The sequence below is a fragment of the Microtus pennsylvanicus genome, chromosome 2 (assembly GCF_037038515.1).
Source record: "Microtus pennsylvanicus isolate mMicPen1 chromosome 2, mMicPen1.hap1, whole genome shotgun sequence".
Lineage (NCBI taxonomy): Eukaryota > Metazoa > Chordata > Mammalia > Rodentia > Cricetidae > Microtus > Microtus pennsylvanicus.
Genome location: NC_134580.1, coordinates 129,510,831 through 129,533,643, shown reverse-complemented (window position 1 = coordinate 129,533,643; position 22,813 = coordinate 129,510,831). Strand labels below are relative to the sequence as shown.

The following is a 22,813-nucleotide window of genomic DNA, read 5'->3' as shown; positions in this document are numbered from 1 at the left end:
GGTGTCTGAACCCCTCCCATAGGTCTCTATCCCAGGCCTGCCAGAGACAGGGGGCTTGCATTCTAGACAAAACCACTCTGACAAAAGGAGCCACTGGCAAGTGTTTATTGATTGCGGAGGGTAGTCTACATGGATGGCTCCCACACTCCCAGTGGGGACCTGGCCTGTGCTGGGCAGCTCCGGTGCAGGTCTTCACCAGGAGGGAGAAGAGCCAGGGTTCTAGAAGGAGACTGGAGTGAGCTTGAGGGCACCCTGGAACCGAAGAAGAGTCAATCTGGTTAGTTTATTGCTTTGGTTTGATATTTACTTCCTGCTTTTTGGGGGTTGCCCTGCCTTTGTTTTCCATGAAGGAAGCCCTGGTGTTCGGGGACCAGTCATGACCCTGAACACGCACGTACAGAGCCTGTAACGCAGTTTCCTCTAGCACTCTTGGCCCAGTGGAAGGCTTTGTGCGCAGTGGCTGGAAGGGTTTGTGTGCAGTGGTTGCTTTGTGTATGGCAGTTGTCCTCAAGCCCATAGGGGACGCCTAGAATTTTATAAAGGCAGATTCCTGGCTGTCTCTAGAGGACACCTGAGTTTTAAACAATTGTCTATTTAAAAACAAATAGAAAAAAAAACCTAAGTGTAATGATAAAACTTGCTCTGGTCTAGTCCCCAAGACTGTATTCTGATCTCATCACAGTGCCTAGCAAAGTAGACGCGAGCTTGGGCATATGACCTTGTCGTCTGTGTTCCATCATCTCCTCTCACGTGCTGGGTTTAACTCACTCTGTTTTTCACTCTCCTTACACTAGTTGAAATGTATGGTGCCACCCAGCTATAGAACACAACCAATGAATTGCTGGCTACAGAGGAACCAATAGAGCCAAACGGGACATTTGGAAATAGGGGGAATATGGATTTAGATTTTGGGATTTCTCCATAATTAAATGGCTCAGGAGCTCCGTGGTCCTAATGGGCAGCTGGAGGAAAACTGGAACTTGTAAGAGTCACAGGTTTGGCCCAGAGTGCCTCTGTAGAGTGAGGCCGAACACCTTGTCACAGCAGGGCAGTCAGCAAGTCGTCTGCGGGCTTTCTCATCATTAGTCCCCCTTTCTCTCCTAAGGGGCCAGAGGTTTCCTTCTCTTTTGTTCATTATTGTGGCCAGTGTTTGCACATAGTAGGTGCCTAATAAATGCCCACTGGTATGCTGACCAAGATGGGCACTTCATTGACTGGCTCATGAAGAAGTTGGGGCTAAAGCAAGGGGTTATGGGGGCAGGTTTCATTCGCAGATCCTGACTCTGCCACCAGGAGGGTGTGTGGCTTTGGAAAAGATCTTGTGGTCATTGAGTCTCAGTTTCCCCATCTGAAAAAGGAGATTATGGATTCACCTCATGAGCTCAGTGTGAAGATGACAGCACAGTTGGTGTTGACCTTGTTGTTACGGCTGACGCGGGTGTGAGGCGCCTGACTCTGTCCAGCCCCTTCCTAGCTGCAGCCAGCAATGTTACCAGCTTATCAGCCATTTATGAAACACCTAGGGTGTGTCAGGCCTTGCTGACCATACTCCTGGTGGCAGCTGCACGGCCAACCCAGCAGTCGCTGTGGTCTCCTCAAGCTGAGGTCTTAACCACACAGGGGTGTGGGTAATCTGAAGTCTACAGCATTGGGTGCTACCTCACATCCCAGACCTGTTCCTTATCTTTCCTGGAACAGCAAACATCTCAGCCTCAGGGCCTTTGAACTTGCTGGTCCTTTTTGTAGGACACTTTTCCCACCTTCCACAGGGCTCACTGTCTTGCCTTCCAGGTACCAGCAAACATCACTTTTTCAGAGAGGCCTTTCCTGCCCACCCCACCAATACCAGCCTCCCACTTTCTCTTCTGAGCCTGCCTTCTTTTATTCCCCAGCCTTTACTTACTCAATTCTATATATTAGTTTATATAGGTGTCTCTCTTGCTAGAATGTAGGCTGTCTTAGGGGGACAGTGTTTTTTTCTGTGTCTATGGCCTGAAGCACTAGGAGCCATGCCTAGCACATATTACACAGTCAAGAAATATTCCTGAATAAGTGAGTGAGGGGTGGGAGGAGCACTGGCTTTCCACTTATAAGTGCCCACAGCCTGACAGAGCCAGGAGTGGTGGCATGTAGGCCACCCCTGCCCAGACTGGTTATTTCCACACGCCTCTCACCTTGTTCACAGACAACACGGATTTCTCATATCCCAAGGCTCTCACCAATGACAGGGGGACTCCAGTTCTCACTTTGCCTGAAATAACAAATGCAGGCAGAGAGTGGTGGGTCAGTTTGGGCCTAGGTAGCTGTGGGCATGCTCGCAGTTCCTGGAAGCACGCCTTGGATCTGGCATGTAGGACCTGCTGTTTCCCTCCTTCTGCATGCGTGCCCTCTACTCTGGCATTTGCCTAACCCTACCTGGGCCTCTGGCACCAGCTTCTGGTTGTCCCACAATGCACCTCACATCTAACCCTCTTGCTCAAGAATAGCCATGGCTCCCAACACCTGCTGCAGAAGTTTCACTCCCTGAGATTTCCCACTCATAGAGCAAAATTAAAAAGGCAATGATGTCACAGGTACCTGTGATCATCCCTCATGCATGGTTATGATGTCACAGGTACCAACGATCTCCCCTCATGCATGGTTATGATGTCGCAGGTACCAGCGATCACCCCTCATGCATGGTTATGATGTCACAGGTACCAGTGATCTCCCCTCATGCATGGTTATGATGTCACAGGTACCAACGATCTCCCCTCATGCATGGTTATGATGTCACAGGTACCAGCGATCACCCCTCATGCATGGTTATGATGTCACAGGTACCAGTGATCTCCCCTCATGCATGGTTATGATGTCACAGGTACCAGTGATCTCCCCTCGTGCATGGTTATGATGTCACAGGTACCAGTGATCTCCCCTCGTGCATGGTTATGATGTCACAGGTACCAGTGATCTCCCCTCGTGCATGGTTATGATGTCATAGATACCAGCGATCACCCCTCATGTATGGTGATGCTGTTACAGGGTACCAGATCTCCCCACTCATCACACATGGTTCTTTGCTGCCCCTGAGAGCCATGCACATTGCCCCATTTTCAGGCACACAGAGGGTCTATGTTGCCATTGAGCAAGTTGTGGCACTCTGCTCACAAAGCCCATTTAAATGCTCTGTAGCTGGACCTCCTGAGTCAGAGCTGTTTGTGCTAGCAAACCAGGAAGCTGCTGCTTTTTTAAAGAAGCTGCACCTCTCTTAAAATAGCCTGCCCTTGCTTGATGTGAACCCATCTAGGAAAAAAAAGTTTGTAGCTACCAAGAAACTGTGCTAAACTCTGTTCTTTTTTGCTTTAGAATTCCTTTTCAAGCTCTCTCAGGTTTTAAGTGGATTTAGTTGGCCATATTGGGGCATAAACAAGCAGCCTCCTATAACACATGGAGATGCTGTTACAGGTACCAGTCTCCCTACCTCTCATACATGGTGATGATGTCACAGGTACCAGTGATCTCCACCCTTCATGCATGGTAATGATTTTACGGGGACCAGATCTCCCTACCCTTCACACATGATGTTGATGTCACAGGATCAGCGATCTCCACCCCTCATGCATGGTGATGATGTCACAGGTACCAGCAATCTCCACCCCTCACACATGGTGATGATGTCACAAGTACCAGCAATCTCCACTCCTCACACATGGTGATGATGTCACAGGTACCAGCGATCTCCACCCCTCACACATGGTGATGATGTCACAGGTACCAGCGATCTCCACCCCTCATACATGGTGATGATGTCACAGGTACCAGCGATCTCCATCCCCCACAAATGGTAATGATGTCACAGGTACCAGCGATCTCCACCCCTCATGCATGGTGATGATGTCACAGGTACCAGCAATCTCCACCCCTCATGCATGGTGATGATGTCACAGGTACCAGCAATCTCCACCCCTCACACACGGTGATGATGTCACAGGTACCAGCAATCTCCACCCCTCACACACGGTGATGATGTCACAGGTACCAGCAATCTCCACCCCTCACACACGGTGATGATGTCACAGGTACCAGCAATCTCCACCCCTCATACATGGTGATGATGTCACAGGTACCAGCGATCTCCACCCCTCATGCATGGTGATGATGTCACAGGTACCTGTGATCTCCACCCCTCATGCATGGTGATGATGTCACAGGTATCAGTCTCTCCACCCCCCACAAATGGTAATGATGTCACAGGTACCAGCTCCCCACCTCTCACTGCTTCCTCTCATTTTTATCTCTGAGGAAAGTACTCTAACTTTCCCCTTTCACAGCTGGAGAACCCGAGGCCCAGGAGGGCCAGGCAGCTTGTCCAAGGTCAGCCAGCCAGCAAGAGTAGGTGGGCACTTGAGCTCAGTCTGCCTGTGGCCCCTTGAGTGAGCTCTGTCTGCACGTGGTTCTAGCTGGCACTGAAGTCTGGGGACTGCCAGCTCCTCCCTGTCTGCCTTAGATCTGTCATTAGTAAAGGACCAGGCTGGGAGGGGGAATTCAGAAGGGGAAGGGAGGGAGATGAGGCAGGAGGGTGAGGTAGAGGAGGAGGGAGGAAGGGGATGTGGGAAGGAGAGGTAGGAAGAGGAGGTAGGAAGGGGAGACAGGAGAGTCTTCCTGGAGCAGGGAGAATTTGAACTATGCTTAGAAGGTGGGTAGGTGTGGTAGTTTGAAAGAAAATGTCTCTTCATAGCAACAGAAACCCTAACTAAGGTAGTGGTCCATGAATAAAAGGGTCCCCAGGTAAAGGCAGGAGGTTCAGCAGCGTAGGAAAGGACATTGAAGGCTGGGGGACTCACCATTCTCATTGGGCAGCAATGTGTAGTTAAGGATCTTAGTCAGGGTGCTCTTCAGGATATCCGGCTGTGAGAAAGAGGAAAGCCATTACCAAGCTGCTCATCAGGTCCTCTGGGCCATCACAGGGCTCCTTACTCGTCCCCCGTGACAAGGGCAGCCAGTAGGCATGTGTCAGAGTGCCAGGTCTCCTGCTGGCTGGAGCTGCCTTAGTGGACCAGATAGACTGTGGAGAGGCACCCCCCTGCTCTGCCTGTGGCTCATTGAGAATGCTCTACCCTCAGGGACTTTGTTCCAGCTGGCAGCACCCCAAGGGAATGCTGCTTTTGAAGAACCTTACATTAAAATATTGTTTTTTAAGACAAAAAACTCATAGAAACCAACGAAATGTCAGGTGTGGTAATGGATATCTACAGTTCCAATAATCAGAAGGTAGAGGCAGGAGGACTGTCATGAGTTTCAAGGCTGGCTCCAGAGCTACATGGTGAGACTGGTCTCAACAAAACAAAAACCCCAAACCCACCACCAACAAAATAAAGCAAATGAAAATTGAAACCAAACGGCAAAACCATCACCTATAACAACAGCCAAACTCAAAATAATGCAAAACAAAACAAACCCCAAGATGAAGATAAGACTCAGCCCAAATGAGCTCTCTTCAGGCTAGGGACCTGGGAAGCTGAGGACCAGAGGGAAGGGGCAGCCCAGGGTCAGTGGAAGGACATTATTTATAATAGAGAGCAGGCTTAGATCTGTACATGATCGGTGTTCTCAGTTATGTCTGTAGACAGTGCTCAGTAAAACTGGGAGCCTGCAGACCAAACTTTCTAGGGAAGTGAGGAAACCCCCAGCTCACTCTGGGGTTCCTGTGATATCTTCTTAAAGCAAATCCTGGGTGGATTGTCTCCTCTTAGAATGGTTCATTCTGGTCCCGTGCCCTTAGAGATAATCTGTTAATACTTACATTGAACAGTTTAATATCTGAGATCATCAGCTTGATGCGATCAATACTGTAACAGAGATACTTATGAGAGTGGTTCCTTGGGGGTCTCAGTCAATAACTTCATTTATTGAGGCACAGGCAGGCTCTCGTGGGACAATGGTAAAGCAGGAAAGGTACTTGCTTCACGGTGCCACAGTCTAACCAAGGTGGCCCAAAAGACAGGAAATCACCCGGGAATGAGGGAGGATTGGTAAACTAATTACTTCAAGTCTTTTCTAGAGGGGGTCCCTAATTCCCATTCAACTACTCATGTAGAAATGATTCCAGTTTGGGTGATGGAATAGTTTGATATCTGTCTGTCTGTCTGTCTCTCATCTATCTATCTATCTATCTATCTATCTATCTATCTATCTATCTATCTATCTATCTATCATCTATCTATCTATCTATCTATCTATCTATCTATCTATCTATCATCTATCTATCTATCTTCCTACCTATCTAACTTCTATCTGTCTGTCTGTCATCTGCCATTTTCTACCTAGCTATCATCTTACCCTGTATGGACTGAATAAAGTGCTCCTCTAAATGCCCCTAAATTTATCACCGGGGCCTCCAGTTGGAGTACCTGAATTTAGTTTGGGACAGAAGGTGGTAGACCTTGCAGGGCTGGCAGGGGCACAGATGTCCTTCTGTGCTGGGCCCCAAGTTTAGTACCTGGGGCTGTAACTGTTTCTGTGAAGTTTCAGAATGGGCCGTTTTAAGCCTGGGTGGGGCATGGCAGGCCAGCCCTTTGGCGGGGCTGGCTCACTCTGTGGCTCCTGTAAAGCCCCTTCATTTTCTATTTGGAATTAGCTCTTAAGGCAGATCAGGCCTGGCAAGGCAGCCTTCTGGCATCAGCCATCTCTGGTGCCCCCTACTGGCGGTTTAGAGAAACCCACTGCTCTGGTCCAGTACTCAGCAGCACCTCATAGATTCACGCATTTACCTGATGTTATTGAAGTTGAGCATAAACCGGTCACCTTCCATGTAAAACTGAGCTTCATAATTGGTCTCCTGCAACAAGAGAACCAAGCCCTCAGTTTTTGAAGAGAATTTATCTTGAGGGAAGGTTATACAGAAAAGATCGAGGTCAAGGAAATCTGATTTGATTCTTGGCTACTGACTCTGTGACCTTGGGAAATAGTTTAGCCTCTATGGGTCCCACTTTCCATACCCTAGTCCCTGTTTTACAGGTGACCCTTCAAACCTGGGATGACAATTCCAACACAGTCAACCTACACTGGTTGCTCACTGTGTGTCAGGCAGTTCAAACGCTTTCTTCAATAAGCCCACCACCCCTCTAGGGAGCCCGTCAGTCCTCTCATGTCCCTGGGAGGGTCAGTGGCCCTGGTAAGCCCTAAGCACCGTTAATATGGTCGCAAAGCTCAGTGGCTAAGTCAGGCTTGACCCACGGAGCTCAGGCCTTGCATCAGCTTGATCCCGAGGCCGATCACTGGGCTCCTTTATAGCGGAGCCCAGGTAACCGATTCTTCCCGCAGTGCTTCCCATTGACCATGGAGGGGTCATCAGGGAGTTAGGTTGGTCTGAAAAGTGGTTTCTCACGCTGTCTTTCACTGCAAAGCCAGGAAGTCAAGGTGAACTCTCTGGGAGGTACTAATACACCTATAGTCTGTAAAAGGCACCCCTGAGATTGTGTGGTGTAGAACTGCACATAGAGAACCCCCACTATGAGGAGTCAACTCCTCCTCCTTACAACAGGTACTGCTCGCCCCCTAGGGTAAGCCTGGGTGCCAGTACTCATGAGCCTGCCTTTCTCCAGTCTTTGCTGCCCTCTGGAGTACATGTGGTTGCTGCCCTACTCTGACCCTCCTCTTCCTTCCAGGAGGAGCTCTGCCGTTCAGCAGCTGCATGTTGCCTGTTCTCTGGAAAATGCCCCTAGCTGGAATGTAGCTGCCTTAATGGGAGTTATATCCCTCTCTTCCTAGGGCTGCTGATGGCCCCCCAAAGTTCTTGACTCTTGGTTATCAATGGAAAGGAAGACCTTCCCAGTCTTTTATTCTATGCTCCAGACACTTGAACTCACAATGCCAAGGGAGAAGAAGGGCCGGACGTCTGTATTGGTTGGGAACACTTCCAGGATGATACTTTGGGCTGCTGTGGCACCATCCTCATTCAGCACGATCTGGGGACCGCTATAAGTGGCAATCTTCACCATCTGGGTGGGCCCCAGCTTGTTTGCTGCCTAGAAAGACATCAGACCCACATGCCTGGCTACAGTGCACAGGCCCTTGTGGCCCCCTCTGTGCTCCAGCCTCCGCCCTCTTCAGTGCCCCTGTGTGGGTGTTCTCTGGTTTCTCAGCCTGGAGCAGGGCCTTAGAGTTGCCCTTATCACCCAGCACCAGTCCATCCAGGTAATCATCAGATTTAAGATTCTCTGCTAGACTGGAGGAAGTCTCTGGGCTTTCAGGGGGCCTGGTCCCCATAATGGAAAACAAGAGAGCAGCCCACATCTCTTCTCCACTGCAGAGACCCAAGGACAGCGGCAGCAAGCACCCAGCCAGCTACAGATGAGAAACAGACCCACCTCTGCATTGATCTCCTTGATGTCTTCCTGTAGCTGGCGGGCTATCTCAGGGATCTGGAGAGAGGGGAGACGTGGATCAGTTACATGCTGCAGTAAGAGGATTGGAGTATGTGTTGGTACCCAGGCTCAGGAGAAACGAGGATCTTGATGAGTTAGTGACTACTGGGGTGTAGGCACCATTCTGGGTTCCTCAGGATCCTGAAAGCTCTTGAGCCCCCTGAGGATATCTGGAGGAGGAAATAGACATCCCCGGTCCCTTAAGGCAGAACCAGAGACCAAGCTGGGTGTTAAGGGGGTGCTTTTGGCTCTAGCATCACATGTCAGAAACAGGGTCTCTCTGAAGGGAGGGCAGAGTTGATCATTATTGGGAGCCCACCCCAGGCTCCTTTCAGTGGGCTGATGACGCAGAGGTGAGTTATTCCTGTTTGCAGTGGGGCTTACCACGAATCTAAGCAGGATCACGAGCTCCTCCTTGGGGACCAGGGTGTTCACAACGCCATTCACCAGGTCCTGCCTCAGGAGCAGGCTGAAAGGGGCCCCGTCTGGGGTGGTCTCCATCAGGGAAGTCACAGAGCTGTTGAACCAGTTGGTCACCCTCGCTTGTGAGTCCAGCAGCTTGGCCTGAGGAGACACAGGACAGGGTGTGGTTTGAGGGCTTTGATTCTGCATTGTATCCCATAACCACCTGGAAGGAAAGGACTGTGCTGGTGGGGAGGGGAAGTTGGCTCCCAGAAGTCTCACGATGGAAGCCTCATCCCAGTCCTTCAAGAGGTGACTGGGCCTTGATCACTGGTCAGTGCTGGCACAGGAGTGGCCTAGTGACTGCAGTGGAGTAGGCCACTGGAAGGTAAGCTCAACCCTGGCTGCCCTTGCTGTCACCCTCCCTCATGCTTCTGTCTTCCATGATCCAGCATGGAGGCCCTCACCAGAAGATGCACCATGTGCTTGGATGTCCTAGCTACCAGGACCATGAGCCAATTAAACTTCTATTTCTTATAAACCATTCAGGTACTGTGTCCAGGCAACACAAAGTAGACTAACACAGTTGGCATTCTGTCTGCTCCGCAGCTTTGCCTTTGTGTTGGGAAGCTTGGATTGATGAAGGCAATGCCTGTCAGGTGTCTGGCAGCCTCCACTCCTGAGTCCCTTACCTTTACTTTCCCTTCGTCCCTCCCTCAATTGTTTTCCATCCTTCCCTCTGTCCTTCTGCCTCATGTTTATAGAGTGGCATCTTCCTAGGCTGCTCCCTAATACCTCATCTCCAATGATCCTCTGTGGGCTCCATCTTCAGAGTGCCTAGGATTGTGGCTGCATGCTACCTGTGCCTAGCGTGTAACTGAAATGCTTGCTTTTCACTTGGGCTTCAACCTCTCAAACCCTTTAGATGAAGAGAGGATTCAGACTACAACAGAGCAGAAGCAACTGTCCCATGCTGTGGTTTCCGAGGGACTCCTGAGAACAGGTCTGGGACTCACACCACCCACAAGGAGTGTGCAGTGCGGTATTTTACAGAGGTCCACTGTTACCGAGTGCCTCCTGTCTGGGAAGCCAGTATGTTTCATCTAATTGTCTCCTAGTATTAAAATAGATATTTTACAGTCAGGGAAACTGAGGCTCAGAGAGGTGGAGAAATCTGCCTAGAGCGACACAGCCAGGGAGTGATGGATCCAGGAATGGTAAGGCTCTATGCTCCTTGAGGATGCCTCTGTCCTGAGGCCATGCTGCAATGCCATCAGAAGTCTGGGGTTTGGCAGGAGCTTGCCTGAAAGCCAGGGAGCCATACACACGTAGTCAAAGGCTGAGGTCAGGACCTTTGGGTGGTGGGGCATGAAGTTCTGCTTGCTGCCTTTCACAGAGTTCTTAGGGTCTGACTTTATCAGCTGTGTGCCCTGATGCCGTGTAGGTATTAGGCCCTGGGTGGTCATAGAGGTGCAGCTGTTCCTCAGTGTCCCCACTTGGCTCTGAGGTCTGAACACTCACCTTCAGGTTGAGCATGATATTACTGTCCTGGATAGCAGGAGACAGAAGGTCAAACGTCAGGGCTCCAGGGCTGAGGCCTACGGGTGCTTCCCAAGGCAAGAAGAAAGCTTGTGAGGATGGAGGGTGTGGTCGGGTGGGGTGATTTTCTGCAGCCCCAGCTTCTAAGTAGGAACACTGCCAGAGTCCGGGAAAAGGATGCTGTTGGTGGTAACTATGGCAATGATTATAGGGACCATTCAAAACACCAGCACAGAGATAGACTTTTATGTGTATAACTGGAACCCATCCAGTCCTATGCCAAACCTGAAAGGCTGTTTATAACCTGTGCCTCCCTCACCTCACTGCAACCCACTCTGGGCGCTGACTGCAGATGTGCACCTACAAGTTCAACCATCACCTGTGTTTGCCTTGGTTTTCTCCGCTTGGTGAACGGGGATGGAGATGTCCCATCTTCTCAGCTGTTGGGTAGAGATGGCAATGCATGGCCTGTTCCTGCCCTCTTCCAGCCTCTGTCACTGATCTCTCTCTCCTCGAGTCTCACACATGCTAGGTAAGCCATGGCCATAACAATTCACCTCTAATTGGAGCAGGGGGAATTAGGCTCCAATCTTCTGTACCACGAATCTCCTCTGTGAGCTCGGAGGAGATTGTTCCACACATGCAGTCAGGCCATTGAGTGCACCGAGGAAGTGAGACAGAAATGCCCAGCCCTGGATTTAGCCCTCAGATGCATTAGGCCCTTTCCTTTGTTCCCTTCGTCTCACTCTGGCTACCCTGTGACATGCTTCTTTGGATCCTAAATCAGCACATGGTAGGGTTTTTTTTCCACCTTGTTGATTACCACTCTGAGGGATTGAGAAGGACCAATTTTCAAGGTTGAGGGTAGAAGCCTATAACATCTCCTCTTTGCTACTTTCAGGGAGGGAAAAATCAAGTTTGTTCTGGGCACATAGCTCACTTTTGTCCCTGTTCCCTCCTCTCAGTAGCACACAGTAATCAGTCTACCACTCATCCATCCGTCCACCCACCCACCATCCATCCATCCATCCATCCATCCATCATCCATCCGTCTGTCCGTCCATCCATCCATCCATCCATCTGTCCGTCTCTCTGTCCATCCATCATCTATCCATCATCCATCATCTATCCATCATCTGGCATGCATTGATTTTTAAGCAACTCTGTGTTAGGCAGTGTATTCTATATGTTCATAACTTTCTATAATCTTTAAATGGTGACTATAATCCTTTGAGGTTGGGAGGTAGAAAGCCTTATTTTACAGATTAGGAAACTGAGAAAAAAGGGTAAGGAGCAAGTCAGCATCAGAGCTGGGCTTTAACTCAGCTCTACCTGAGTATCTGCTCACATAGAGCAGTGGTTCTCAGCCTTTGGGGGCTGTATATGAGGTATCCTGCATATCAGACATCTGCATTACAATTCACAACACTAGCAAAATGAGTTAGGAAGTAGCAATGAAATAATTTTATAGTTGGGGGTCATCACAGCATGAGAAACTGCATTAAAGGGTTGCAGCCTTAGGAAGGTTGAGAACCACTGTCTTAGATAGAGCCTCACACATATAAGATGACCATGAAGTTGAAGTGGCAGTATCTGGACAAGGCTTAGCAAATACTGTGTGCTGGTTCTGGGCCCAAGGCGCTGATCAGACAAGAGGGGGTGGCCACTCCTGGGTAAAGGTGGGGTCTGAAGTCCAAGCCCGCAGATAAAGAAAAGACATTTGAGACAGCAGAGCCCTTACCTGTTGCCAGCTTCAGGAAGTCACTGTACATGTCATCGAAGGCTTGCTGGATCACAGGGCACAGCTGCAACAGCACAAATGCAGGGCCATCAGTGAAGAGTCGATCCCGCGCCCGCAGTGTCCCGGGCCTGGTCTCCCCCAGCCCGAGTTTCACTGCAGTGCCCCAGCTAGTCAAATATTCATCTGTGGAGTTGAGGACACACAGATTTGCCCACCTCTGTCTCCCATTGCTGTTCAGAGTCCATGGCTGTTCTAAAGGCCACTCAGGGCCTTTCTGCAATAGTTTGCCTTTTGTCTTGTGTCCAGATTGTGCCTGGCCTGCCAGCTCCCCTCTCCAGAACACCTATGATTACTCAAAGGAGCCCATGCTTCCTTAGAGGAAGCCAAGAATTCACTTGTTCATTCCATAAGAACTCACAGAACTCCTCCCACCTCAGACTCTAGAGCAGAGGCCAGCTGGGCCGCCCCATCAGATGGAAGCCGTCTCTGTATCTTGGTGAGTTTCCAGCCCCAGACACATCGCTGTGCCACCAGGGAGTTCTCTGTCTAACATGGACAGCACCTTTCAACAGGAAATGATCTTGGTCTCTGGCAAGACGCTGGGAAACATTTTTTAATGTGTCAGATGAGCCATACTGACATCTAGTGGACACAGGTCAAGGATGCTACTACATACCCCTCCTCTCAGCCCAGCCCCAAAGTGTCAAAGTATAGGTAGCTCCTAGAGGCAGCAGTGTGGCTTTAGCTGTTCTGCTGAAGGTGTGTGTGTGAACATTTGCCAATGCTATCTTTAGGATCCGTGGACCTTTAGGTGCTTAGCTGCTCTAATGGAAGGACCATCTCACTGGCTACCCCCTTCAATATTCCTGTGTGATAGTGTATTTTGAGAAATGCTAACGTGTGAACAATGGTTTCCTGTTTCCATCAGCTTTCCTAACCCACGGCCCAGAGAGGAGGAGGGACAGACAGGCCAAGCGACATCTGACTCAGGGGTTAGAATTCTAATACTAGTGAGCAGTTGGCTTGAGCTGGAAACCACATGTGTCTGCTTATTCTCCTATTCCTAACTCTCTTTCTCCAACCTCCCCTCTTCCAAGAAGAACCAGGATTGTTTCCTCCCTCCCTCCCTTCCCCTTCTTCCCTCCCTTCCCTTCTCCCTCCTTCCATTCCCTCTCCCTCCTTCCCTCCCTCCTTCCTTCCTTTTCTCCTTTCCTTCCTACCCCTCTGAGGACCGTTCCCAGGTCTCACACATGCTCAGTAAGTGCTCTACCACTGAGCAACATCTCCAGCCCTTTTGGCTTACTTTTAGTTTTGAGGAAGGATCTTGCCAAGTTGCCCAGACTGGCCTTGACTTGCTCTATGGCACAGGCAAACATTGAACTTCTATCCTTTCCTAGACTCTTGAGAAGCTGAGGTTACCAGCCTATTCCAGATTGGTCAATACTGTTTTTCAATGAACTCTATAAAATATAGGATCCAGGGGCCTGGAAAGATGGCTCAACAGTTAAGAGTGTGTATTACTCTTTCAGAGAACCCAAGTTTGATTCACAGCACCCACCCTAGGCATTTAAACCTGCTTGAAATTCCAGCTTCAGGGATCAGATACTCCTGGCCTTAGCGGGATCCCACATATGCAAAATATGCTCCTTCTCCTATACACACCCATACACATGATATTAAGAATAAACTGGATCTTTGCAGTAAAGTAAAATCTCATTTATGATTTCTCTCTCTCTCTCTCTCTCTCTCTCTCTCTCTCTCTCTCTCTCTCTCTTTCTCTCTTTCTCTCTCTCGGTGCTGGGCCTTGTGCATGTTAAGTAAGTGCTTTATCACCAAGGTGCATTCTTAGCCCTTAGGGTTTTTTTTTAATAATTTGATTGTAAAATTGATGTTTATCTGTAACATGTAGACATTTAGTCTACTAATAACAGATTCAGTAGACTGTTTCCCAGCACAGAAACAGGGGTTTTCTTTGACGAGTCTCAAATAAGTGCTTCTCTTTTCAGGGAAACACATGTGCGTTTCCCACTAAAGCTTCTCATGAAATTAGTACACTTTCAAAAGAACATGATTATCTTTCAAAGTAAAGCTTTTACAGAGAAAAGCAACACTCCTTTCACTTTACCAAACTTTACCAAGAATGAATTAAAAAAAAAAAACCAAGCACAATTCAGTGTTATACAATAGACCATGATTAGCAGAAGAAAAATGCCACACTGTTTTTTTCTTGAAAGTCACTTGGTAGGATTTGATACAATTTTGAACAATTTGGAGAGAAACTGATACTCTATTGTTTTAAAATAAAACCCCATCATGCATATGAAATGTTGTTTTAAATATCACTGTTGTTTTAAAGTAATCTTAGTACAACATTTCATTAAAAATATCTCTTGACACACAGTTAAATCTGATCCAACTATTATAACGATTATAAGTGCTAGATGAGGACCACGGAACATCAGGTACAGTCACATGAAAATATGAGTGCCTGCGGGTAGAGCTGGAGATGTACAAATGGTCAACTAGACACATTATGAATATTTTCTTCCCAGCTTGTGCTAGTTATTATGTTATCATTTTCATTTAAACATTGCCATGGTACCAGGGAGACAAATGGCATCTTGTAGGCTTATGGTTAAGAAACGACAGCTGTTTGACAGGGAGCTCTGAGCCCTCTGGGTAACTACTGAAGCGAATGCATCTTAAATTTACAATGGAAATCACGGGTAATTAGGAATGGATCCACTTACGGCATGTTAGTTTACCTGTGGCATATTGGGGTTGCAGGTGCCTCCTGTTGTAGAAGACTTGCCTAGCAGGCGTGAAGCCCTAGGTTCTATCTCCAGCACCACACACACACACACACACACACACACACACACACACACACACACACACACACACACGCAGAGCCTGAGTTTACTGGCACAAGTGAAATAGATGCAGTTGGTCTGGTGGGCTGAACTGCCTTCAAAGTACGTCTGGACGGCTGAGCAGGGGCATGCCACAGCTCGCTCATGACAGTATTCCAGCACAAAATGCTGGATGTTCAGGGATTTCCAGCTTAGGTTTTAAAGGTAAGGTATATAGACTTACATAAAAACACACTAAAATAAACTTGAAGGCGGAAAGGCCACCCCTCCCTGGGTGTTTTGCTCACCTGCTGTTGTCTACTGCTCTTGAGGTTGCTCTTGCCTACTGTCTGTTTGCTGCAGCACCTCACAGAGGCTCGCTACTACTGTTCACCTTCCCCCAGTTCTGCCCCATGACACCCCTTTACTAAAGTCAGCATGGAGGTAGGATTTACAGCCAGGAAGTCAGCAAAAGCTCCACGTAGTTTCTACCCTCAGCCCTCATAGAGACAAGTGTTAAAAGCTTAGTCAGCATGCCACTGATCAAAGCCTCCTGACAGTTTGGCTGTTCTGTTGCGTTGACCTCAATGATCTCGCTGACTCAGCGGCTCAATTCATTGACTCGGTGGTTCTTTGCTTCAGGAATTATTCAGTCCCAGAAGGATCCCACCCAAGGAGACCAGACTCGGTTGGCACCAGCCTGCAGTCCCACCCTAGCCCTACAGGGGATGCCATCTCCATAGGCCAGAAGCCTGGATTGACTCACGTGGTTTTTCACCATCTGGGGCAGGGCTGGCACCAGGAGATTCATGACATTATTTGCCAAGGAGTTGACCATGAAGGAGAGCCTTTGGCAAAGCAGAGTAGGAGATTAGGAAGCTTATAAGAGAGAATTGACCCTGCTTTATAGAGTGATATTGGATCCTGGGAAGAAGGAGCTGGCTCAAGTTTACCCGGGGTATTAGCCAAAGCTGAAGAAGAGGCTGAGCTGAGGGCAGACATCGACCTGGGTATTGTCTTTACAGATCTGGGCTGACATTAGGGTGCTGGGAGCTGACGGGTCCCCTGAGAGGTGACATGCACTTGTATGAGTAGGTCACTCTTGCTGCCTGGAAAGTGTCATCAGCAGCATTTTCCACACCAGAAAAGGGAAGCATCTGAAGGTGACTTGCCCAACATCACCCAGTCGAGGAAGAAGAGAAACTTGCTTTGGGCTCACCTAGGTCTGCCTCGGTGACATGGGAATCTTAAATGGAGGCTCTGCTCTGTCAGCAGGTGTTTGCCGCATGCCCACCCCACACACCCCACCGCTACCCACACCCCACACCCACCCTCCTGTCCGGTGTCATGCCACCATTGCTACTTTCATCTTTGCCATCCAGAACTGCTTTGGCATCCTGGGGTCGCTGGAAGGAGCCTTAGATCTAGAGTCAGGAGGGACATGGGCAAGGCCACGGTTTGCTTCTCCCACGGGCCTGATGGAGCCTGGCACTCACTTGTTCAGCAGGCTGAGGCGCAGGGTGTTCTCACTGCTGGAGCAGTCACTAAGGTTCAGGCGGGCAGGGCCGCTCTTGCTTTTCTCCACCCGGATGAGGGCTTGGATCTCAGTGTTCATTTGGAACTGCACCAGGGTCTTGATCAGTGGCCTATGCGGACAATATCAGTGAGAGTGAGAGCTGTTCAAGCCCACATGGGAGCCGCAGATGGGTGTCTGTCCCTCACTGTCTGTTTTGGCTGGTTCCCCTCATCCCTTCAACATCTGGAGTCCTCTCCTGATCTCACCCGTTATGGATGCCATGGGATTCCAAGTCACACACTGCACCCCACTTGGATGTCCTTTGAGTTCCGCACGATAGCAGGGCAATAGTGGATTCTGCATCGTCCCCTGGCCTGCCAGTCTCAAGCTTAGTCCTCTTGGCTGCTGGCTGCTCCTCCCGGTGTGACCTGGGAGCAGACCCTGAAGCAGTCCTTGATCTCTCTCTCCATAGAATCCCTGCTGTTTCTGCCTGCTCCCAACACATAGCAAGAATCTGATTGCTCCTCTGTTCACCTGACCTCAGCCATCACTCTCTCCTCTAGAGTTGTTGAAGGACCTTCTATGGTGCATTCCTGCCTCCACTCTTCCCACACTGTCCCCCCCCCCCCCCATAGCTCTTCCTTGGCTCAGACCTTCTGTTGCTCATGACCCTCATACTCCATAAAAGCCAAGTTCTCGTCTTGGGCTTGCATCATCAGGCTCCAACAGCTTGCTGATCTCAACTCTACCCCACCCCCACCCCTGCCATTTTTGAGCAAGGCAAGTTAACACTTAGGGCCTTTGCACTTGCTCTTCTTACTTGTGGATTCATTTCCAGATATCTGCATGGAGAGAGGAGAGCAAGGAGATGAGGCTGTTAGGTTAGCTGCGTCAGATTCAGGGGATACTCACGTGTTGAGTCCGGCCACCATGTTCAGGGGGATTCTGACTACCAGTTCCTGGTCATAGGTGGAAGGCTGCACGACCAACTGGAGGATGTTAGCAGAGGTGACCCTCATCCTGGACAGAGAGGAGGGAAGATGGAGTCACATTTAGGTTCAGATAGTGTGTCCCCCACCCGAACCTGTTCCCATCTTCTTTCCTGACTTCTGCACATCTGATCAGACCCCAAGCCCAGCCTCTCCATCATGGTCCTACCTCTGTCTCTCCCCTACACCCTTGCTTACCTCTCTGCAGATTCCTTGGTTTTTAGCCTCAGTCTGTTGGGCTGGCCGGGAGCCCCTCTGTGGCCCTACCCTCCTGGCCTGTCACTCTTTGCTGTGGGGTTTGAAATGTAATCATTCTGAGTGACTCTTGCCCCTCCATGGTTTTGCCCTACTGGTCCCTTTGCCTGGAATGCTAGTTTCTTGGTGTCTCTGGCTTAGCCATGACCTCCACTGAGAAGCATTGCCTGGTCCTGACACTGTACCACTTGGGGCTACCTTCTTATGTGACTGCCTCTTAGGGTACCAATGACACTGCCTATGGGCACTCCTAGCTATTCTGGGACTTTTCAAAAGAGGGGCTTAGTCTGGTCAATCCCCACGAGGTTTGTTGACTGAAAGTGGAGCAATTAGCATACTTGGGCAGAGGTGTGGGGAGGAGGCAGCTCCCAGCCCTGTCCAGCACTGCTCACCAGATGGTGTATCTCAGAATAGAACGCATGAGGCCGTCCAGAATGGGGATGCCCCCAGACCCCTCCTGCATGGCACTGAGCAGCGGCAACTCATGGAGGATGGCAGTGGCATCGTGGTTCTTCAGTTCCTGGGTCAGGTCTGCAGATAGGTCCAGGAATTAGAGGTCATGAGGAGGCTGAGGAGGTCATCACTCAGGACTCCTTGGACCTGGCATTAGGTGAGACTGGTGGTCTTGAGACAGTGGGAATCCTCACACTCAGAATGTTGCCAGTCACTTCTGGGATGCAGGACCTGTGTCCTCCCTCTCCCTAGTCAGGCCAAATATTTTTTGAGCTAAGAAGCCGATTGGGGACAGTTTTGTGGCCAAATCACACTTGCTAATGTTCTTCTGGCTCCTTCACTGTCCCCTTGTCCAGAGCACCTTAGGTGCTGAGCAGAGCAAGCAAGAAATGGGAGCAAGGGCCTTGGGGCTGGTGCCTGTTGGCTTTTCACCAGTGGCCAGAGCCCATTCTCTAGACAGTAATCCAGGGCCCTTGGCCGTTCCTACCAAGCATTTGCCTATTCTGTGTTAATGGGACTGGATGCATTAGCATTTTTCTTTGCCAGGTGTCAGTCTTTAACCCTATCAGCATAGGCTCTCAGGAGTCCTAAGAGCCTCCAGCAAGCTTCCAGGGGCCACACAGAGATGGTCCTCTGGAGAGATATAACAGTGTCTCCTTCCAGGGACGTCATCCAAAGGACATTCTCAGCTGAGGGCAGGGATGTGCTCTGCAGCTTCTGTCTGCCAGCATCAGGCCAGTGCTGGCCTAGCATAACCCTGCTAGCTTCCCTCCATCCAACAGGCCCTAGTCACACCCAGGCCCAGGAGACCTTGGGAGGGGTCTCCGAGTGTGAGTGTGTTCTGTCCTTGGGTGCTACCTCATTGCTGGGTGCCCCTTAGAGTTAGTTCTCTTTGTCCCTCCTAGTCAAGTCCTCCTTCCTTTGATGCCCCAATATAGTCTTTTACATCAAACACCCCTCCTAAGGTTTATGGTATGGCTTTTATCTTCTAATGAAGTTAACGGATGCAGTTGCCTAGTGACTTCTGACCCTTAGTGGTCACTTGCTTAGACAGGGCCACTGACTCTCCTGCAGGGGTTCTGCAGGAATCTCCTTCCAGACTGCACTGGTCATAACTCCTTGGCTTCACACTTATACCATGGTTGCTCACTCCAAGCTTCCTATAGCTCAAATGCCACATGTTTGGGCGTCACAGGATAGACTTTAGGTCATCTGCTTCCCCCAGCCTTTGGCACAGTGCTTGTCCCCCAGGTAATTGCCACATTGTCATAGAAGGCAATGTGTCCATATCTGGATGGAAGGTGCTTCCAAGTATCTTCTAGCACACAGGACTATGCCCCATGCCAGAGAGGAGCTGGGAAGAAAACTGTAACCCTGCTTAGTTCCTATGGTGTTGGAAGTTCTGGTTGGCCTGGGGAGAAAGACCTTTTCATGTGCTTATGGAGAGTGAGGCTAGGCCCAGGGTCATGGAGCTTGAGTAACAAACCTGTGTATGGGACTGAGGCCACCCCTCTGTCCAGGCCTCTGCTTTGGGGACCAGGAATATGCTGGGTGTTAACTTGTTGAAAGGAGTCCAGGCAAGGACAGTACTGGGGTGCATCTCTGCATGCAGAGGCCGTATACTACTAATAAGGCTCCCAGACCCCTGGGGTAGTGGCTTTTAGAATAATTTCATTTGAGGACATCTTGGCATCATGGGATCTTGAGATCAAAATATCCCAGACCTTCATACCTCAGCCACTACTCTTGTCTCACTCAAGTCTTGGGCTCCACCATGCCTGATTTACCCCTTTGACAAAAATTCCCCTGCTTTTTGGAGGGCTGTTCTATCTGTCCCTTGCTTTATGGTAATGAGGCTTGGGGGAAGAGGGTCATGACTTACATTTCTCGATGATTTCTGGGCCCAGGTTTAGCACTGCAGGGGGACCAAGGTTAGCTTGGACCAGTGTGGCTCCCAGCAAACCACAGAGGAGGGTGACAATCCATGGGCCAAACATTTTCCTGGGTGTTGATGAGAAGTAGGTGGCAGGTAGCAGGGCCTAGAGTAAGCACAAAGGGTCCTACTAGCTGGACAGAGAAGCCCATGCCTGGGGCACAGTGTCCAGAAGAGGCATACAAGGCAGCCGGCCAAAAATCAAGGTTTAGTTGTGCATCATTGAATAATCAAGGCACAACTACCTCTGAGACTCAGGGTTCTGTAGTAGTAGGAGACCACTTGTTCTTCCTGGCCACCCGGCTAGCTTTGACCCGAAATAACCACACAGAAACCATATTATTTAAATCACTGCTTGGCCCATTAGCTCTAGCTTCTTATTGGCTAACTCTTACTTATTAATTTAACCCATCTCCATTAATATGTGTATCGCCATGTGACAGTGGCTTACCGGTAATGTTTCGGCGTGTCTGACTCTGGCGGCTCCATGGTGCCTCCCTGACTCCGCCTCTTTTCTTCTAGCATTTTGTTTAGTTTTCCCTGTCTAGCTCTGTTCTCCTATAGCTCTGCTATAGGCCCAAAGCAGTTTCTTTATTACCAGTGGTAATCACAGCATACAGAGGGGAATCCCACATCAGAGTTCTCCTCTGCTAAGTGGATGGGATGAAACTTCTCTTCATAGTCTCTGCGGTTAACAGTTAGTATCTAGAGATCGTTCAGTGTGGTGTTTCCCCACTGGAAGAACTTGGGGGACATTCACAGTTTTCAGTGACTACAGCTACTGGCATCAGAGGAAACCATGCCACAGTCACAGCCAGAAGGTTCAACTGACAACCTATATTGATTGACCAGACAGACCACACCCTTAAAACATGCCTTTGTCTTCCCAACACTTTGCCCTTTTCTCCTGATCAGACGGGTTCTGAACCCAAGACCTGTAGCGCCACCTCTCATGGGAGACACTGTCTCCTGCAAATCCCAGCCTGCGTCTACCCACCACGTGGTCCTCAGCCCCTGCCCTCTTCAAGGATGCTTTTTGCTCCTTTCTAGCATCCACCCAGCTTTGCATCCCACAAGCTACCTCTTCCAGGAGGTAGCTCCTCTGACTGCCCTCTCTCTGGTCCTGGGCTTTCCTATAACACAGTAGGCCCACAATGGTCCCTTGGGAGTTCTTTGATGACTGCTGTGACTGATGCTTCTCTTCGTCCCCAGAAAGAGCTCAGCACATATAGGCACGGCACAACCAGTGTGTGCAGAGCAGGTTGAAGTCCCTGGACTGAGAGGACTGGGAAAGACCAACCTGCCTCATGCCTCCATCTTTGCTCATGGCTTTTTGACGAGAGCACCAGCACCTCTCTGCCTCTCCCCTTGGCCCCCAGAAACCATAGCCGACAGGGGCGTTATCAGGCGCCTCAGTCCTCCCTCAGCAGTTGGGCTGACCCCAGCAGGTGTCCCCTGTGAGGAACAGTCTTGACTGCCCAGGCTTCTCCCTTCCCCACGTTTTACCTGGATGTGCTAGAGTCCTGGGTCTGCCTGCTCCTCTCCCAGGTGGTGGGTCTGGAGACCCAGCCTTATATCCTGCAAAGCTGACTCGGGCAGCCACCCTGAGCATGTGGGCCAAGACCTCGGGCTGGGCTGAGGTCTCCAAGGTAAATATTTGCAGTTCTTGGTGAACCAGAGCCCTTCCTGGAGGCAGTCTAGGAACTCTCTAGCTTCCCGAGGGTTGTAGAAATGAGGGTCCAAGATAGCTGGAAGGGCAGAGGGAGCACTGGGGCAAATGGCAGGGAGGTGGCTCAGGTACACACAGCCTCACAGGGGGCTACCTGCATCTCGGGAAGTCACTGCTGCAGGACTGTGCAGGGGTCTCTGCAACCTCCAGCAGAGTCATAATCTGCAGGAGGCAAGAAGGCAGTTCAGTTCAGTAGGATTCAGCAGCTGGTGATGAGTCAAACTTCTGGAGTCTGACAGTGCGTAGTTTATTTGGGGCATATTTAAGCATAGTAATATTTGGTGAAAACTTATTCTGATGATAGTTAACTGAGTCTTGTATTCACAACAAAGCATCTATAAGTCTCTTTGAGGAACAAAGTAAGCTAAATATAGATCAGACATGACTCCATTGAAACTCTTGTAAAGTCCAAAAAGATAGATTTTTTTTTTTTAGACTGACCAAGAAACACAAATTTGGGTCTTGGTGCCAGAAAGAGTCTCCAGCCACACAGATAGAGCAAAGGTCACCAAGTTAATTAATATGTCCTCTCTCAGCCTTTTGGGAGGATCGCAGGCTATGCATTCCCTCCCCTGAAGGAACACCCTTGTGTGTGTAATATTCCAGGTTCCTGTGCTTCTCTGTGAGCACAGAGACCTCTCTGCTTCCTACAGCACCATAGTGACCTCAGCAGCAGTCGTGAAGGATGAACATTCCTGACATGGCTGCGTCGTCCCTGCGTTCCATCAGTTAGGTTGATGGGCGTCATCCCTATGTATGGTCAGCCAGTCTACTTGAGGAGGAACCAGCTGCCGCAGTCAGCAAACAGAAGAGCAAGGATAGTAAGCAGAGATCTGGCTTTAAAAGTCATCTGGGGACATCCCCACAGCTTGGTGGACACAGGATGTGTATTAGGGGACAAACCAGATTCAAGTCCTGGCTTCACCTTCTTCTCTCTGAGCAGCTTGGGACTCTGAGCCTCTCTGTTTCCGTATGTGAAATGGGCATACTCAAGCA

The 22,813-nt window shown here is 49.8% G+C and overlaps 1 protein-coding gene across 1 annotated transcript; it reads right to left on the bottom strand.

Moving 5' to 3' along the window:
* Positions 1-219: 219 nt before the first annotated feature.
* On the bottom strand, positions 220-20,152 carry Bpifb1 (BPI fold containing family B member 1). The gene is made up of 15 exons (XM_075962840.1): positions 20,038-20,152; positions 18,095-18,233; positions 17,371-17,478; positions 16,439-16,588; positions 15,709-15,790; positions 12,091-12,154; positions 10,332-10,417; positions 8,793-8,972; positions 8,352-8,405; positions 7,851-8,009; positions 6,753-6,820; positions 5,786-5,831; positions 4,827-4,890; positions 2,175-2,251; positions 220-252 (listed from the first exon to the last, which is right to left on the bottom strand). The coding sequence occupies exons 1-15, from the start codon at positions 20,150-20,152 to the stop codon at positions 220-222; spliced, it is 1,425 nt and encodes a 474-aa protein (XP_075818955.1).
* Positions 20,153-22,813: the final 2,661 nt, after the last annotated feature.

Coding starts and splice junctions, on each gene's coding strand:
- Bpifb1 (XM_075962840.1), bottom strand. CDS start 20,152: ATGTTTGGCCCATGGATTGTCACCCTCCTCTGTGGTTTGCTGGGAGCC. Junction 6,821..7,850: donor CCTTCTTCTCCCTTGGCATT/GTGAGTTCAAGT, acceptor CTCTTGTTGCAG/GAGACCAATTATGAAGCTCA. Junction 253..2,174: donor CCGTGTTGTCTGTGAACAAG/GTGAGAGGCGTG, acceptor CTTCGGTTCCAG/GGTGCCCTCAAGCTCACTCC.